The sequence below is a fragment of the Miniopterus schreibersii genome (assembly GCF_964146895.1).
Source record: "Miniopterus schreibersii genome assembly, chromosome: 1".
NCBI classification, from domain to species: domain Eukaryota; kingdom Metazoa; phylum Chordata; class Mammalia; order Chiroptera; family Miniopteridae; genus Miniopterus; species Miniopterus schreibersii.
This window is the reverse complement of record NC_138101.1, coordinates 171,847,988-171,867,449: the sequence shown is the minus strand read 5'-3', so window position 1 is coordinate 171,867,449 and position 19,462 is coordinate 171,847,988. Positions and strand designations below refer to the sequence as shown.

The 19,462-nt window shown below is 36.0% G+C and overlaps 2 protein-coding genes across 5 annotated transcripts in view; one reads left to right on the top strand and one right to left on the bottom strand.

The window, feature by feature from the left end:
• The window catches only part of PCNX4 (pecanex 4), a 32,461-nt gene extending 19,918 nt beyond the window's left edge, over positions 1-12,543 (bottom strand). The window contains exons 1-2 of the mRNA XM_081150621.1: positions 10,721-12,543; positions 802-1,546 (exon numbers count right to left, since the gene is read on the bottom strand). Coding sequence (XP_081006747.1) covers positions 802-1,490 — 689 coding nt within the window. The 5' untranslated portion in view covers positions 1,491-1,546; positions 10,721-12,543. The remainder of the gene's footprint in view (positions 1-801; positions 1,547-10,720) is intronic.
• Positions 10,953-19,462, top strand: part of RTN1 (reticulon 1) — a 285,115-nt gene continuing 276,605 nt past the window's right edge. For 2 of the 4 annotated variants that reach the window (XM_081150637.1, XM_081150639.1), the window contains exon 1: positions 10,953-11,047. The gene's annotated coding sequence lies outside the window, so the exon portion shown is untranslated. Of the gene's footprint in view, positions 11,048-11,276; positions 11,409-19,462 lie in introns of those variants that run through there. The other 2 variants (XM_081150635.1, XM_081150636.1) reach the window with 1 other exon arrangement.

Below are 19,462 nucleotides of genomic sequence, written 5' to 3'. Positions count from 1 at the left end.
TTTTCCCCCCAATGATCCCATCCCTTCTATGTCCCTCCCCCCAGATTAGGCCAGGGCCCCATCCTCATTACCCTAATTACTTCCCAAAGGCCCCATCTCCAAATACTATCACATGGGGTGTTAGGGCTTTAAACATATGAATTTGGGGGGAACACAAACATTTAGTCCATAACATGACTATCCATTTCTACCTGCACACTAACCTGTAAAAGAGAAAGCTGCAATCTACAGAGAAAGAAAAGTCAGATTTAGAAAAGGCAAGCAAAAGGGGTTTAGAAAAGGTAAGCAAAAGGGGTTATCAAACAATTTTATAAACAATTTTGTTAAACACTTTTTCTATTTTTCTTCTGTAGCCAATTAATTTTTAAAAATCAGTATTTCTTCCATATAGTTACTATAACAAAACTAGATGTTATCTATTCATCATACACTCAATCTGTACATAAAATTTATCATTTTTTCCTCACAGTAAAGTTCTATCTCTTTTCAAAGGTTTCAGCCAGCTACCATATAGATTCATAGCTCCTTATTTAAAGTGAAACACAGGATTGAAATTTTGCTTATTTATCTTATCTTATACAGGGTTTTCTTTTTACTCTTCAATAAGATTTACTTACTGCTTTAGTATGTATGTTTAACAGAGATTAGTCCTAAGAGATTGATCATCAAAACAAACTACCACCTAATGGTTTGTCCTGATGACTTCCAACTCACAGATACATTTTTTAATACTAAGGAGAGTGCTCCTATTGTGTGTGTTTTAAAACAAAGCAAGTTATAAAGTATTTGATAGTGTATTACCTGTATGCAAGATCTACAGAAACAAAGAAAAAAATATAAAGAGGTCTCATAAGAGGAATAATTTCATAAGTATCTTGGGTTTGGAAAGTCGCAGTCTCTATAGCTGTGTTTACAATTAATGAATATTCTCCTGTACATAATGTCATCCATCCAAAGACAAACAGTAGAACAGCGCCTCCTGCACTGCCATACAGCAAGGTCATTCTATTTGGGAGCAGATACCATGTTCCAAGACCACACATTAACCCGGCAAGAACAGAATGAAAAACCATATTGGCTATATATTTCTTCCCAGGAATTAGAAATTTGATAGTCTCAGCACCAGTACAACTTGTAAATTCATGTTCATCTTCCTCTGCTAAGATATCTGTGCTTAGCATTCTTTCTACGGTTGACGATTTGTTTCTGGCGTATAAACTTGTGAACTGAATGACAAATGCAGTGAAAAGCATTAGTCCGCCTGAGAGTGCTGCTGTGTAATAGTCTTCTAGGATTCCTAATTGGTACAAAAATGTTCCTATTCCACCCAAAACCCATGGTGTCAGAAAAAGGATAATTTGATTAATATATACGTAAGGGGGGGCACAATAGCCTAATTTGAGTCGAGGGCCTCCAAGCACAGTCTGTGGAAATCGCTTCAGAAAGAAGTCCTTTTTGTAATCATTCAGTAGAGGCACATCAGGACTCATCCTTCTCACTCAGGAGTATCCTGAAAGTCACATCCTTTTCTGTAACAAAGCAGTCTCTAAAAAGAAAAGGAAAAAAGTCACTATTTGGAAATGCCATACTTAAAACATTTGGGAGAAACCCCACATTTCTATTTTACCTCCTCAATTCCTTCAAGGGCTGGATTTACAACTTCATTTCTCTACCTCCTCCCCATTGCCTGACACATACTTGGCACTAAACAAAGAGTTGCTAAGTTGTTTTTTATTTGGAAAAAACACACACACCACATTCATTATTAATTTATCTAGAACTTAATATCTGGAATTAAATCTTACGTTAACTCACATTTTTAGATTGTGAGACCAAAGGAAAGTTTAAAAAGCCAGTACTTTCAACTCAAATCTGGTTTAACAATCATTTCCCTGAGGACTTTTGTTTGAGTAACTTTTTCCTCTATTACAAGGGTCAGCAGATTTTTTCTATAAAGGGCCAAAGAGTGAACATTTTAGGTTTTGTGGACCATATGGTCTCTGTTATAATGACTCAACTTGCTGTAGTTGCAGAAAAGCAGCCATAGACAATACATATGTAAATGGATATGAGTGGTTGTGTTCCAATAAAACTTTACAGTATTTACCCAAACAGGCTGTGGGCTAGGTGTAGCCTGTAGGTCAGTTTACCAACCTCTGCCCTATAAAACAAGGATATTCTCTATAATTACCTTGAATTAAACAGAAATGGAAAACATAAATACTAAGTATTAGTCATCACATCACTTAACAATAATAGTAAATTTAGGATTTTCAGATAATTTAAAAGTTAAATCCTGCTAAAATAGTAGCATTCTAATAAAGAGTCACTGGCATCTCAACAAGTAGTAGAAAGAACAATGATTTCATTGTTCCAATCAAAAGACTTCAGGCGTCAGAATAATGCTTATTATTAGCTACATTACCACAGGCAAACCACTTCGTGATTCAAATTTTAGTCTTTCTGTTGTCAGTTTTTAAAAATCTACCAGCACTAGGAAAGTATTTGAAACAAGAAGACCCATACATGCTTTAGTCTAGATCGGTGATTTTCAACTGGTGTGCTGCAAGAATTTTTAAAACCAGTCAGGGGCGCTGACCTCTTCTCCCTTAAACTATCAAATTAAAAAATGACAGCAGCCAACACAATAGCCGTCCGGTGTGAATGCCCTCTCTTGAATCATAAATATATAGGTCATATATGAGTTGCATCTTCTTGGTCACATCTCATAATGAGGTTGCATCTGATTGGTTAACTCTTGGTACCAGAAATCCTTATTTACAAGTATAGGCACCTGATTTTTTAAAAAGTCACTGGATCTAAAGACACAGAAGCATGGAACAGACTGAGGAATCTCAGAGGGAAGGTGGGGGTAGGGGGTGGGGGGGAGAGGTTAAACTTATATGCATATATGCATAACCCATCAACACAGACAATAGTGTGGTGAAGGCCTGGGGTTAGGGGTTTGGGGTGGACGGAATCAATGGGGGGAAAAGGGGGGACATAGGTAATACTTTCAACAATAAAGATAACTTTTTTCAAAAAAGTCACTTTAGAACAAAAAGGGTTGGTAATTACTATTATTATTTTTTTGTAAATCAATCAAAACCATACCTATTCTTTTTTGTCAGATAGGCAAAAAAAATTTTTTTTTGGTGTGTTTCAACTTTTCCTCTTCCTAGGATATACTCAGTAACTTATTCAGAAAAACAGTTGCCTGACACAAGGTTAGCTAACAAAATATCACCTCAGGGATCCTATGTTGTGCTAGAAAAGAAAAACTATGTTTAAAGCCATCTTCACAAAGACAGACAGATAGACCAGTGGAACAGAATAGAGCACACAGAAGTAAACTCTTACATATACAGTTAAATATCTGACAAAGGTGCAAGACCATTCAATGGGGAAAGGATAGTCTTTTGCAGCAAATGATGCTGGGAAAACAGGGTATCCACATACAAAAAAATGAGGTCAGACCCTTACCTAACACCACATACAAAAACTATTTCACAATGTAGGACCTGAATGTAAGAACTAAAACAATAAAACTCTTAGAAGAATACAGTACACAAGAGAAAATCTTCCAACATTGGATCTGGCAATGACTCCTTGGATATGACACCAAAGGTAAAAGTAACAACAAAATAGACAAACTGAACTGAATAAAAATTTAAAAAGTGTGTGCATCAAAATACACTATTAACTGAGTGAAAAGGCAACCCACAGAATGGGAGAAAATATTTGCAAATCATATACCTGATAAGAGATTAATATGCAGAATATATAGAGAATTCCAAAAACTTAACAAAAAAACAAACAACCCAATTCAAAAATTGGTAGCCCAGCCGGGCGTGGCTCAGCGGTTTAGCGTCAACCTAGGACCCGGAGATCGGGGTTCGATTCCCGGTCAGGGCACATGCCCGGGTTGCGGGCTGCAGCCAATCAATGACTCTCTCATCATTGATGTTTTTATTTCTCTCTCTCCCTCTCCCTTCCTCTCTCTGAAATCAATAAAGATATATTTAAAAAAAAAAATTGGGAAAGGACTTGAATAGGAATTTCTCCAAAGACAACACACAAATTCCAATAAGCAAATGAAAAGATGCTCAACATCACTAGTCATTAGGGAAATGCAAATCAAAACTATAATGAGATATCACCTCACACCCATTAGGATGGCTACAAAAAACAAATATTCATGAGGATCTGGGAAAACTGGAACTCTTGTGCATGGTTGTTGGGAATGTAAAATGGCACAACTTCTGGGAATGGTGGTTCCTCGAAAAAATTAAAAATTGAATTACCATAAAACCTAGGAATTCCACTTCTAGATATACACCACAAAGAATTAAAAGCAGGGTCTGGAAGAGATATTATATACTCATGTTCACAGCAGCATTATTCACAATAACTAAAATGTGGAAGCAACCCAATGTCCATCAAAGGATTAGTGGACAAGCAAAATGTGGTATATACGTATAAGGCAACATTATTCAGCCTTAACAGGAAGGAAATCCTGCAATATGCTACAACACTGATGAACCTTGAAGACATAATGCTAAGTGAAAGTCAGTCACATTACAAATTATTCTATTTATATGAGGGACTTAAAATAATCAAAATCATAGATGGAAAGAAGAATGATGGTTGTCATGGGCTGGGGGTACAGGAGAACTGTTTAATGGGTATAGCGTTTTACAAGATAGAAAGAGCCATGGGGAAGGATGGAGGTGATGGCTGCACAGCAACGTGATGATGTACTCAGGATCGCTAGACTGTACACTGAAAAATGGTTAAGATGATAAAATTTGTTATATAGATTTTACAACACATAAAAAAATGTAAAGCCATCTTAAAATAGCCTTTCTTCCCGTCAGTTTAAAATAGTTTTTCTGCAAGTCAGCAGGGGTAAACATTCTGATTTCAGTTATTTATGAAAGATGCCATCAGATAGGAAAATAAACTTGATGGCTTGCCTGGACTTTTTGAAGAGCCTGGATGTGCCTGAACTTCTCCCAGGGAGTTAGGAAAAGCTGGCCTCCCCTGCTCCACTGAGGCAAGTTAGGAGCAAGGTGAGATGGCTTGCTGGGAAAGGAAGCCTAAAACTGAAGATACTTATCAACCAGGTTATCTAGCTGCATGCATGTTACTACTTATGTTCATTTAATTTTTTGAATATTCTGTGATTATATTCCAAACAGTGAAATATTCTGAAGATCTACTCTTAATGTGGAAACATGGAAAGATTCCCAGGATATAATGAAAAGTGAAACAAACACAGGAAGACCCAGTTGTATGTATTTTAAAAACAAGAGTACATACATTTGTATGTATACATGGTTGTGTAATTTGTATAGGAGTAAAAAATTTCAGAAGGCATACACACTATGCTGTGTTTGTGAGTGTATTTTACATGACATTTTTATATCTCTTCAGATTACCAAATATCCTCTCGAACTCTCAACCCCATGCCCTGCAAACACATTCTGTGTTTTTCATCCTCAGTGCCTCTGCTCAAACCCTCTTCTTTGCCTATGACACCCTTCCCTAATTAGTAATTTTATCAACTTTCAAGATTCAGCCTACTCCTTTCTGAAAATTCTGCAGAGCACTTGGGCAAAACTGAGCTGCTCTTCTCTCTGTATATCAAAAGCATTGCTTGTTCATACTACTCATCTTGTAACATGTATCAACATAAGGAATTTCTTGTATTGTTCACCTCTTCACATGCTGTCTTTTCATGTCTTTCTTTTCTCTACTAGTAAGTTATTTGTGAGGGGCTAAATCTTGAGATACTTCTGATTCTCCATAATATTTAGTAAAATACCCTGACATGGGAAGGCATGCAATACATTAATGGCATAGCTTAAATAAAATGATTAAAGTTGAAAAACATTAAATACTGCTGTTTAAAAGGGAAGTTGGGCATATTTACTGTTTTTGAAAACTTCTTCCAGCATATACTGTTCCACTCAAAACAGTAAATTCTTTATTCCCAGTTTTTAATTGTTTGGAAAGTATCTCCATTCATTTTTATTTTATTATTTAAAAAAAAAATCTTTATTGATTTCCGAGGGAAGAAGGGAGAGAGAGGGATAGAAACATCAATGATGAGAGGGTCATTGATCGGCTGCCCCCTGCACACCCCATTCTGGGGATTGAGCCTGCAACCCCGGCATGTGCCCTGATGGGGGAATTGAATTGGTGACCTCTTGGTGCACTGGAGGATGCTCCAGCAACTGAGTCACACTGGACAGGGTGGTAATTTGTTATCTTAATGGGCTATTAAAAGAAAGGCTGAGATACAAAAGTAAAACAAAACAAAAAATTTAAAAAAATAAAAGGCTGAAGGAAACAGGATTATTTGCTCTACAGAATGTTTCTTGAAAAGGGATCTATGGTCAAAGACTGTCATCTTGAAGAGTCACAAAGACTATCAGAAAGCTAAAGATTTTGAAACATCTTTGAAGTTAAAAAAATACCACAGCAAACCTGCTTAAAGTGTATCATTTGAGTTTTCCCAACTTATTTGACCATGGAACCCATTTTTCCCATGATACCTAATAACGGATCATATGTACAGTGTTTTATGGAAACTACTTTGAGAAATATTGGCCAGGGCTTCAATTATAACCTTAAAGACTTAACTAAGCCAAGGAGAATTAAAAAGATACACCAGTTAAGGAGGAATGTCATGAACGAAGAAGGCACACAAAGAAAAAAAATTATGAGGGAAATTTGACAGGTAGCATATATATCAGGTTGCTGAAAGACTAATTTAAAGTTTTTTTTTTTAAGAACAAAAGAGGATTAAATGACACATACTGGAAATTCATTAAGGCAAAAATTATGATAAATTGGTACTGTTTGACTTCTAATTTAATTACAGATCTTCGAGTATTTTAAAAATATTTTCTTTGTAGGGAGTAACAGAGATTTTCTAAATCCTAATCTGGATTACTATTACAAAAAATAGAATTATTAAAACTTAATTCCTGAATGATAATTTGGCATTCCCTTTGAAAGACTTAATTCCTGGACAGATTGGTGCATTTATACAGCTGCTACCTCCAACATGTTGAAATGAAAAATAACTCAAGGCATACAGTTGGCATCATAACACTGATTTAGGCCATATGCTTTCTTCAGATGCTTCTCTGAAAGTGGGAAAACAAAACAGCCATAGAAATGTTGCTTTATTTAGAATTTGCACCATGTTTCTTATACATTATCCAGAGGGTAGGAAACAGATCGATATAGTAATTTACTAGGAGACAATTCTTAGTTACCAAAACTTTAACTCAGCAATCATGCAAGACACTAGCCTGAAAATCCACTAAAACAAAGAAAGAGATTAAAAGTGGCAGTTTTCTGGAATTATACTGTACTCAATTTATAGTTCTCTAAGTTTGGCAAACAGAATTTCTAGAAACAGAAGTTTTAGCAATTGTCCGATTTTTGTTTAGCAAAGATTACTTTTTAGAAATCTATCATTTATTTTTATTGATTGATTTCATTCATTGAATCCACATATTTCTTTTTCTGTTAGATTCGGATTTTTTTTTATAGTAAGAACATTTAACATAGGTTTATCTACCCTTTTAACAAAATTTTAAGTGTACTGTTAACTGGCAACACAGGTCGTACACTATATCTCTAGAACTTATCTTGTATAACTAAAACTTTATAATCATTAAACAGCAACTCTCCATTTCTTCCTCCCCCAAGTCCCTGACAATCATCATTCTAAACTCTGTGTCTACAAGTCTGATGATTTTAGATACCTCATACAAGTGGAATCATGCACTATTTGTTCTGCTGTGACTTGCTTATTTCACTTACCATAATGTCTTAAGGCTCATCCATGTCCTTTATGGGAGGGTTTCCTCCTTTTTTAGGGGTGAATAGCATTCCATTGTACATATATACCACATATCTTTATCCATTCATCTGTTGATGGATACTTGGTTTGCTTCCACTTTTTCACTGTTATAAATAATGTTGCAGTGAACATGAGGGTCAAATATCTCTTTGAAATCTTAGGTAAATATCCAGAAGTGAAATTGTGGGATCATATGGTAGCTCAATTTTAATTTTTTTGAGGACTCCCATACTGTTTTCCATAGCAGATGCACCATTTTGCATTCCCAGTGTACAAGGGCTCCAATCTCTCCACATCCTTGGCAACACTTAAAAAAAATATATATATATAACACCCATCCTAACAGGTATGAGGTTCCACTGAATCCATCCATACTTACTGAGCATTTCTGCATTGTGCCTAAACTGTTTTGTTGTACTTTCAAGAAACTATCTTCTAATATATTTGTCAAATTTTATTAAATCTTTGCTTTCATATTTTCTTTTACCCTTGGATATTCCTTTTTATAGAATCCTATTATTACATGAATATGATCTAGTTCTCTGAGAATATTCATTACACATATGTGTATGTTTGCATGTGTAGATAAATATCTTTTTTTTTTTTTTAGGTAAATTGTTTCTTTGCCTTTTATTTCTATTAAAGTGTTCACTTTCCTTATTAATTTGAAAGAACTTTTTACATATGAAGGATATTAACTTGGACACGTTAGAATCCTTTCCTCCTCTATGTTAACTTGCTGTCAAAGTAGTTAGAAGATGCTGGTGAACACTAAAGATTACATTTTGATCATTGTTAATATAGACTAAATGTGTTATTCTTCCTTTCAAAGAGAAATACTTAAATAATAAATTAGTACTTTCCATAAATTTGAACTTTTGAATAACTTTTGAGTACTTACAAAATGATAGGTGATGGTAATAAGGCTGTTCTCTGACCCAAAGGAGTTTACAATACAGTAGGGTAGAGATAATTTTCCTTTCAAATAATTGTTACTGGTAAAAGCAATTTTGGAATTATTTCAATTTTCATTACCAAGAGAATAAGCAAGAAACAGAAAGTTAGTTTATAAATAACATAAAATTATTAAACAAAATTAAACTTGTCAAGAAAAAAATAATTCCTGTTTATGTATAAAAATGACTGCACAAACTGTCAGTAGAGTAATAAATAGAACACACTCAAGCATGTTCCTAAAAAGTATTTTTAAAAATCTAAAAGGGAATATACTAAGGTTCTACTTTTCCAAGCATCACCACCTTTACTAATTTGGAAAATGGCCAACAAGCACATAAGATGATGCTCAGCATCATTACTCATTAGGGAAATACAAACCAAAACCATAACGAGATACCATTTCAGTCCACTTGACTAACAAGTATAGGTGAGGTTGTGGAGAAATTAGAACCCTCAAGTGGTAATGTAAAATGGTGTAGCTGCTTTGGAAAACAGTCTGGAAGTTCCTCAAATGGTCAAACACAGAGTAACCACATAACCTAAAAATTTCATTTCTAGATATTTACCCAAAAGAAAGGAAAACAAGTCTACACAAGAATTTGTACATGAACTTTCATAGCAGAAATATTATTAATAGCTCCAAAATGGAAACAACCTAAATGTTCACCAACGGATGAAATAAAAAGTGGTATATACATACAACGTAAGATCATTAGGCTATAAAGAATGAAGTACTGAAACATGCTACAACATGGATGAACCTGGAAAACAGAACTCTAAGTGGAAGAAACCAATCACAAAAGGCCACATATTATATGATTCCATTTATATAAAATGTTCAGAAAAAGCTAATCTATAAAGGCAGAAAATAGACTAGTGTTTGCATATGCTGGTGAGGATAGCGAGAATGGGGGAGCAGCAGGGAGTGATTGCTAAAAGGTGCAGGGCTTCTTTTTGAGGTGATGATAACGTTCTAAAAGTTGCACAATTATGCGACTATACTAAAAAACACTGACTTATACAAGTCTTAATGGGTGAATTATATAGAATGTGAATTATATCTCAATAATATTCTTACAAAAGAAAAGGTCCCAACTCGGTATTTTCAGTGGCAATTCATAACTAGTAGGCAGCTCTTTAAGTAGGAAATTTAAGAGTAATGTATACGCCCCAAACATGCAAATTACTGAAATGGCAATATTTGAACTTGGAATGATAAAGGTTTTTAGGATCTATCATGGGTGACAAAGGATAACCCAATAATATAAAGGGTGGTCTTTGCCCTAATTGCAGGAATGAGTTAACCAAGACTAAACAAAACATCTAATATTATACAGCTGAATAAGAAATAAATAATAATAGAGCAGATAATTAATTTAGAGGCCTGATAAATAACTTCTGATGGAGTAGACTTCATAGAAATAAACACTGGTCCCTCGACGAAGAGTTGTAGACAGAGGGAGCAGATCAGCGAATAAAGAGTTATTAATGGTCAGGGGGCCAGAAGTTCACCAACTGGGGCAAAAGTGGTTAAGTTGGAGATAGGAGAGAAAAAGTCCAGTACCATCTAAGGAGCATAATTTGTAAACTTTATTGGGGTAACAAGGCCATCCCCAAATCAAGACTTAAAAGGCCATTTTCCATTTCACAAGTGTTTCTTAGAAACAAAATGTTTTAAGTCAACAGGCTAAAATAGTCTTTCAAAAGAAAGTTAAAATCACACCGGACTGATACTTCTAGCGTCTCTGAAAGTTAATAGTCGCACTTGAAGGTTTTATAACGAAGGAGAAATCTATCGCAATTAAAACTGCAAGAACAACACTAGCTTGGAATGTAAGGCAACAAAGAAGTCCCCAGGTGGGTGTTGGGGACGCAACATACCTCTAATCACCCGAGGAAAGAGGCGATGCAAAGGCATCCCGGGACTGCATTTTTGCAGGTGGACAGGCCGGGCGCGCCCCCAGGAGAACGCCTGCGGCCCAGACGCGGAGCCGGGGAAGCCGAGCGGGCCAGGCAGCCAGCCCTCCTCGGTCGCGCGCAGGCCCGCTCCGCGTTTCCATGGTTAACGTCAACGCCGACTAGCGCCACCCAGCGTGGAACCGGGCGCGCGCTCGGGGCGGGCCGGGCGCCTGGCTCGCCACACCCCCAGGCCTGCGCCTGCGTCCGGCGACTCCCTGCGGGCCGGCCGGGCGGGGCGGAGTAGGGGAGGTAAGCGCGCTCCGTACGCTCCGGACTTGGGCCGTAGCTCGCCCGGCCCAGGGCCGTGGTAGTCGCTCGGGATCTGGCCTTGCCTTGGGCCCAGATGCGGTACAGCGGTTAAGGGGGCGCACAGCCAGCCCTGAACTTTCACCCGGACCGCACCCTTACGCAAGAGCGTCGTTGCCCTGGTGACGTGACGTTCCTTCGCGGGCGTGTGTTCTCGCGTGGATAGAGGTGCGGCCGCCATTTTGCTAGCGTCCGGGTTCCCGTGGTCTGGCTGTGTAGTGTAGTGCGACTCCTGCGACTCAGGGTCCTGCGACCTCCATTAACCACATTCGCACCTTGGCCGCCACCGCCCTACACGCCGACGGTAATAAACGGCTTTTAAGTGATAACGTCCTATTGGGCTTGGAAGATTTGAAACTGCACATAGTGCTAGCTATAGCCCCTTTGTTGCATTCCCCCCTCCTGAGTGGTCGCGACTCTATATTTAAATATAAGGAACCCAAATGCCCATCGTTGAAACATGTTACTAACGTATCGCTCTTTATTAATAAGGTAAAGTCCCGGTGTTCCAACTGGAAAAAAAGCGTTGTGGTGAACTGTTGTTACTTAGCATTAATTTCAGATCGGGGAATCATTACAGGGTGGCCACAAAATCCCTGGTTTTGCTGGTTTAAAAGTTGCCCTGTGCCCACTGCCTCCATTTTCTAGTTTCTTCCCCGTGTTCTGGACACTGTCCAGATTGTCGGTTGAAAGGCAGCCCCTGAGAGCTTTAAATTAGTCTGAAATGATTTAGACCGTCCTATAAGGGAACTGAGGCCAGTTTGTCGGTATCAGTGTGCCCGAGTTCCCCCTTGGCGATGGGTGCGGAGACCCGGGCAATTCTGCATGGTTGAGGGGCTTTAGAACTGTCTCATTTGGACCTCCTAATCTCAAAATTATATATGCGGCCTATTTTGTTGTTTCTTTTCTGGCTTTACTGGAAGTGATGCCTTAGTTCTTAAGCATTTAGGTTTTCAGGTCAAAATGAGGAACATTTTTTTTTGTGTTAATAGTAAAAGAAATCCAAGGCTTATTTAAAAAAAAACAAAAAAAACTATCCAGAGCAAAAGCGTAGTTTATTGGAAGCATGTGGAAGAAAACTGAGCAGCGTCAGTGATGTGCATATACTTGTCTTCAAGGACACAATTTACAGGTAAAACCTTTCATAGTTCAGTGTGAAGGGAAAATGTGCTCCTGTCATCTGTCATGTTTTACACTCTTTGGGGAAGACATAACCCCAGCTATCCTGGGTGAGAGTACCGCATTAAGCATCTTTGAAAAATCAGCGACTTCTGCCCTGGCTGGTGTGGCTTAGTTGATTGTCTTCCGGAAAGGTCACTGGTTCGGTTCCAGGTCAGGCACATGCCCGGGTTGCAGTTTGGTGGGGGGTTGCATGTGGGTACATGGGATCAATATTTCTCTCCCCCCCTCTCCCTTTCTCTCTCTAACATCAATAAAAACATTTTAAAAAGAAAAAAAAAAGCCTGGCTGGGCGTGGGTTGAGGCATTGACCTAGGATCCAGGAGATTGCAGTTCAGTTCCCGGTCAGGGCACATGCCTGGGTTGCTGGCTCCATTCCCAGTTGGGGTGTGCAGGAGACAGATGATCAGTGATGATTCTCATCATTGATGTTTCTCCCCCCCCCCCTTTTGTCTCTCTGAAATCAATAAAGATATATTTAAAACAACAACAACAAAAGAAAAACTAGCTATTTCTAAGAAGTCAGCATATTGTAGTTAAGAGTAGAGGCTCAGGAATCCGGAAGCCTGAGTTGGAACCCTGATACCACTGCTCACTGCGCTCCTTGTGTAGATTTTCAGTTACAAAATCTCTCTGGCACTCATTTCCATATCTTGTAAAATTGGGCTAATAATAGAGATGGAACTTACACCAGAGGAAGTTGTGTAGACTGGATTAAATCAAATAACTAAAGCTCTTAGTAAAGAAACTAACTGGCACAGCTTAAGTGCTTACCTGTTACCTCTCTGTAGAGAGGCTGTATTTATAATACCCTTTTTCATCACCCCAAATTACACATGACCCAACCAGAAACATTTTTGTTAAAATACCTGCAGTAGATATTTGGTGGTTAAATTTTTCTTTTTTCCCAATGTTTGTACTTTGCTTTATCCTAGAATAAAATTAGTAAAGCTTTATAGTACAGACCTTTGGTTAATTGTGTACGAAGTAATCATTTAACATTTATTGAAATAGTGGATGCTGTTTGCCACAAACCACAGTAATTGCTGCAGATACAGAGTCAAATAAAACATGAACCCTATCCTCGGAATTTACCAAAATATCACTTGGGAGACTGACAAGGACATCAGTAATTACAGTGTGTGATAAACAAATATGCACTGGAGCTATAGAAACATGGAAGAAGGACACAAAAGTCATACTTGGGAAATTCAGATGGCTGCAACCAAGTTTTAAAAGAGAAGTAGAAGTTAGCTGGATGAAGATATGGGAGAAGAGGTGTTCCAGGTAGGGGTTCATTCATTCATTCATTCATTCAACAAATATTTAGAGCATATATAGAGTCAGGTACACATATACCTTATTTAGTCTTAAACTTACGAGGTAGCTTATTATTCTCATTTCAAATATAAGGAATCTGAGCATCAGAAAAGTAAAATAAATGATAAGATCTGGAATTGAACACATCTGTATGTCTCCAATATCCACATTTTTTTGTTACCCTGCTGATTCACATAAAATGAAACTTTATCAAAAACCTGGAGCTGCTTTTTCAGCCAGAGAAAATGTTTATTCAGGCATTATAACAACATACATGTTATTGTGTAATGGTAATGCCCATTTGCAGTTCATACAGCAGTTACTCCTCTTGACAAAAAGTAAAGAAACAAAACAAAATCCTCACTCTGCCCCATTGCCCATAGACCATTGATTGACCAGAGGGCTCTGAAAATAACCATGCAGAGCTGCAGCACAGGGTAGGATGGGTTAAAGAGGAGATGAAATGGCCTCATGGGATTAGGAAGCTGAACTTCCAGGGCAAGGCAGTAGAATTGCCAAAACTTGGTAAAATATTGGATTGGGGGTGGGAGTGGGATGGGGTGGGGAGGTGGTGGTAAGGAGACCAAAAAAAAAAAGATGACGCTAACCTTTAAGCTGGGTGACCACAAAGTTTGAAGTACTCTAAATAAGCACAGGAGGAAGAACAGGTTTGGAAAGAGAGACAGTCCACTTGAGACATGTGTTTGAGGAACTTGTGGGATATATCCAGTTAGAAATAATTAGATTGGACCTTGAGGAAAGAAGTCAAGACAGATTTGGGAGTATTTTTACATTTTAAAAAACTTGAGCCCTGCCTGTGTGGCTCAGCGGTTGAGCATCGACCTGTGATCTAGGAGATCACGGTTTGATTCCCAGTCAGGGCACATGCCTGGGTTGCTGGCCCGACCCCCGGTGGGGGGCGTGCAGGAGGTAGCCGACCAGTGACTCTCTTATCATTGATGTTTCTGTCTCTCTCCCTCTCTCTTCCTCGCTCTGAAGTCAATAAAGACATATTAAAACAAAAAGTTGAAATCATGAGATTGGAAGACAGTGCCAAGGTTTGGATATTAGTGGGCGTGAAGAAAATCATCAGGAGAGAAGAAAGGGGTTCTGAAATAAAATGATCCATTTCTTACATGGGTTGTTGAAATTCATCTCATTGCTTTATATCACAGATCATGATTTGCATATAAATGCATACAAAGACCACATGAATGGGCATGTGGTGGGTAGAAATTTTAGTGAGCCCCAGCATGCTCACAGGCGTGTGGGTTGGATGACATTGAGTTATGAGGATATGATGAAAGAAAGGGAGTGACCAATCATTAATTACAAAGTTTCATACCAAAACTTTCTTTAATATAGAAAAATTCCATACCACATAAGCATTAATAAATAGAAACATTAAACAATGTATAATGTAATCATAGCTTTGCCATTAATTGGTTTAAGCTTTGTTGTGAAATATATTTTCCAATTACAATTTTGAAAATCTTACAGTAATTCCTGATGAGGAGTATAGGGTGAAAGGATAGAGTTTCTCAGATTTTGGGTTTGATTAAAATTTTTGAATTTTCTTGTGTAGCTCTTAAGTTTCATTATTGTTTCATGTCAGTAACTTCACAGATTAGATTTTTAACTTTAGAAGTGTTTCAATTAATATTATTTTTGAATATTATCACCACTGGGAACTTATTTTTTATTTTTGAAAATTTATTAAAGTTTAGTTGGCATACACTATAATTATTTTCAGGTGTGTTCAACATAGTGATTTGTCATTTATATACCTTACAATATGATAACTGTAAGTCTAGTTACCATCCATCACTGATAGAAACTTATTTTAGATAATTATTTAAAAAGAACACAGAATTATTAGTAGACTGAAAATTACTAAACTGAGATATTTTAAAGGCTAGAGTTTCATTTTAAAAATTATGTTAAATTTTATAAAAGTTTGTGAATATAACTTCAACAGAAGATCAAATTTTAAGAATAACCAAACTCTGTAAATATCCACAGGAATATTTGTAATTTGACTCTATAAAAATTAAGTTACAGATCTGAATTAATTACAATGATTCCCCTTTATTTGGCACATATAATTAAGAGTTGACTGCAGATTTCATAGTCTATTCCTAGTGTCCTGGGAATAAATATAAAAAACAATATCCATTGTTGGTAGGATAGTATATTAGAGTTGAAAATTATAAATTTGGAACATCAATTATCCTCTTCTATTGATTGTGTTATCAAGGATGGGATGTGTTATTAGTAACGTAAATTTCTAAAGCTAGAATTGAAGTTAGTAACCTGAAATAGGTGTCCTTTTCCTGGCACTTGCCTACCAATTTCTTTGTTTATAAATGTACCAACTGTATAGAATTACTATCTTTACTTTCCTATAGAATGAATATATAAGGAAATGCATTGAACAAGTTGCCTGATAAAATTTCTGTTTGAATTCATAATTAAATAAGAATGTGGGGGTGGGAAGAGAGTTAGGGGTAATTTGCCTAAAGGTAGAGGAAAGCTTATATACTCTCTAACAATCTTTGCAGAGTCATGATTCTATTGCTGTTGAATGGAAAAGTTCACACTGGTTAGAATTACTTCCTATAGCTTACATTGTGATGCCCTATTCAGGTTAATATATTTAAAAATATGAGAACTGGAGGTTACTCACAGATAAATATTTAGGGAAAATGAAACCACATTTGGTAAATAAAATTTATACATTAAATATAAAAAACAGTATCAACAGTGTCCATTGTTGGTGTGATGGTATATTAGAGTTGAAAATTATAATAAGTTTGTTGATATACCAGTAAATTTTGAGCTCTGATATTCAGAGACTGCTCAGTGCTTCATCAATAGGAATTCTTAAAGTTAGTTTATTTTATATTAAATAAGAGCATTTACTGAATTTATATACTCAAGATTACTGATTTCTAATGTTGCATATAAATTCCTAATTTTTAGTATGGTACATTTAAAATATGCATGTATTAGTGTATTTATAGATAAGTATACATGTAAAATACTTGTACATTTAGAAAGTATATGTTATACATAATATGCAAAATAAAATACATGACAGTCCTATTTTATTGAACCAGCAGTGACTAAGTATTAATAGAAGAAATTTTCATATGTGGCTTATCTTTAGCAATATAATTTTAAAGTACAACAATTTTTAATAAAATTTATGTAGGTAATTTTTCTATTTTACTGGAGATGTTTTATAGGCTCTTAAGTTTAAATGAAAACCAATGTATAGAGGTTAATATTAGAATAATTATTAAACCTACTGACTTTAAAAGATTCTGTTTATGAGTTTCAAGCCAAATATTAGATTCATGTTTTTACATAGAAAATGTCCTCCTAAAAGACTTTGTAATTAGTAGAAAATGTATATACCAGTAAAGAGTAGCATGCAAGAAAGATGCATTTATTTGTAGAGGTAAACCATATATTAAGAAACAAACTATGGATTATTTAACAGTGTTTTTTAATAAAAAACTAGCCTATGGATTTTTTCCCTGTGAATTTTTTTCTTTATAACTTTTTCTCCTGGTGACAATAGTGAATAAAATTTTAAAGACAAGCTTTCTTTAAGGGTATAAATGCCCTTCCTAACACATGTGATAAAACCAAACAAATACTCATACTGTCTACTGAAAAAATATATTTTTATTCTGAATGACCCAATTAGTGTAGAGGCATACTCTCTGAATTCCACAGTTCAGTATCCCTGGACAACTTGTTCCTGTATCATGGGTATACTCCAAAGTACTCTGGGCTAGAACACTGGCCTATGAAAGCATAAAAGAGTTACATTTACTCTGTAAAAAAAGGACTTCCTTTGTTTATGTATGTCTCCTTTACCCAGCATGCATTTTCATTAAAAATATAGTACATCTTAAAAATACTAACCTGAATGTGATGTGGATTCTTCCAGAAAGAATTTTTATTCCTTTTTCTCCTGATGCACGTAGTGAAGTGTTTACTTTATGAGACAGTGTATAATCTTTAAGAACAACAAGGGGGCCCTGAGTGAATTTCCCCTCCTTTTTATTATAGCTCCAATATCCCATCCATTACTGCCTCCTCCCAAATAGAACGATTCATTCTGTTCAGAAACAAAAGCAGCCCTGAGAACACTGTGAGATACTTGTCCTTTTTTCATAATATCCATTTACTAGACCATTATTTTCCTCACTCCTTATCAAAGTATGAACCCAGTAACTGATTTCTTCTTTGTTGGATAAATGGCCATGGAAACTTAATTCCAGATTAAAATAGTGGAAATTTAATATGGTGAAGGAAAAAGCCAATGATTTTCATAGTGTTATATAAAGCATATTTAATCAGAAATAGTAAGATCTGAGTTATAATTCACTGTCAGCAAGAAACTTGATAATTTGACATTGGGCAAGTCTCTTAAATTCTTCAGATTTCATTTCCCTCAAATGAAGAGATTGGGCTATATCTCTAAATTTGCATTTAATTCTAAATTTCTGATGTATTATTTTTGTGTTAAATTTATCATGGTATGGATGGAAATAAAGACAGGCTATAACATTTTTATGCAGTTTTTAAAGGTGTAACCAAACTTTGAAACTTAAGAGTGAGCTAGCCTTATTGTTAAGAGACCTAAACAGATTACTATTGGGGAACTAAACTCTGCCAACTTCTGTATTGACCACTTTTCCTGGGACAGTGATTTCTGTTAGTATTAACATCATGGAATATGTCATCTTAATCAGAATTCATTAAGTACTAACTATTTACTTTCTTAGTGCTCTCTTTTTAAGGTCAAATAAAATGTTAAAGCCAGTATTGCTAAGATTTCTGCTACATAATAGTCAAATTATGTTACGTTTAGCCTCTTTGATTAAAAGTAGTGGTCAAAGATGTCGAAGCCCTCAGAGGTGATTTTGAAGATGTGGAAGTGCTGCGGCTACCCAGGCAGCAATCAGAAACAATTAGGAAAATGTACCAAATGCTTCCTTCTTTCTCTGGGATGCTTGGCAAATTACATTTACTATTTCAGGCTAGTTGAATTTTAAAATAAGGCCTCCACCTAAGCATTTTCAAGACAGTTCCAATCAAAAGATACTGCTTAAAATTTTCTTATTGCTATAGAAATGAAAAGACTGATTGTCTATGTTGATTAGCTTGAAGATTGCTTTGGGGAGAATTTGACAATTCTGGTAACATTCCCACAATTTACAACCTGTGAAGAAGAATTGAATCAGGATAGTTTAAAGCTTCCTTTTTATCTGATAATTTTATTCTACTACTTTAACATAAAGAAGGGATCCTTGGAATGTATATTTTTAAGTGAGTATATAATTGATTTTATAATGATTCTTGAAAATTATTCTCAGTAAGGTCAAAAAGAAAATATATAGCATGATAAATATACCAAAGTACTTACTGATGCCTACTATGTGCAAAATATTTTGTGCTAGTCAGTTTAGCAGATACAAAGATGAAAAAGAAACATTATTTAACATCAAAGAACTAGAAGTTTAATGGATAGAAAATTCACAAGGAAAAAGAACAAAATAAGGAAAACAACCAATTGCACTTCAGTTATGATGAATTAAGTATGGCTGATACTGTTTCATTTGCTTATACATAAATGCTAAATAGAACTTATATCTCTGATACCACAAAATGTGGCAAGTTAGGAAAGTGATCCCACAATATTTTATGTTTAGAAGATAGCTTATAATTGAGTGAAATTACATTACACTTGGTGCTGTATAGGAAAATGTTTAAATACCAAGAAAAAGATCTTCATGCTGGCAAGAAGATTTTTTTTTATGGATCTTCTAATTTGAACAAAAT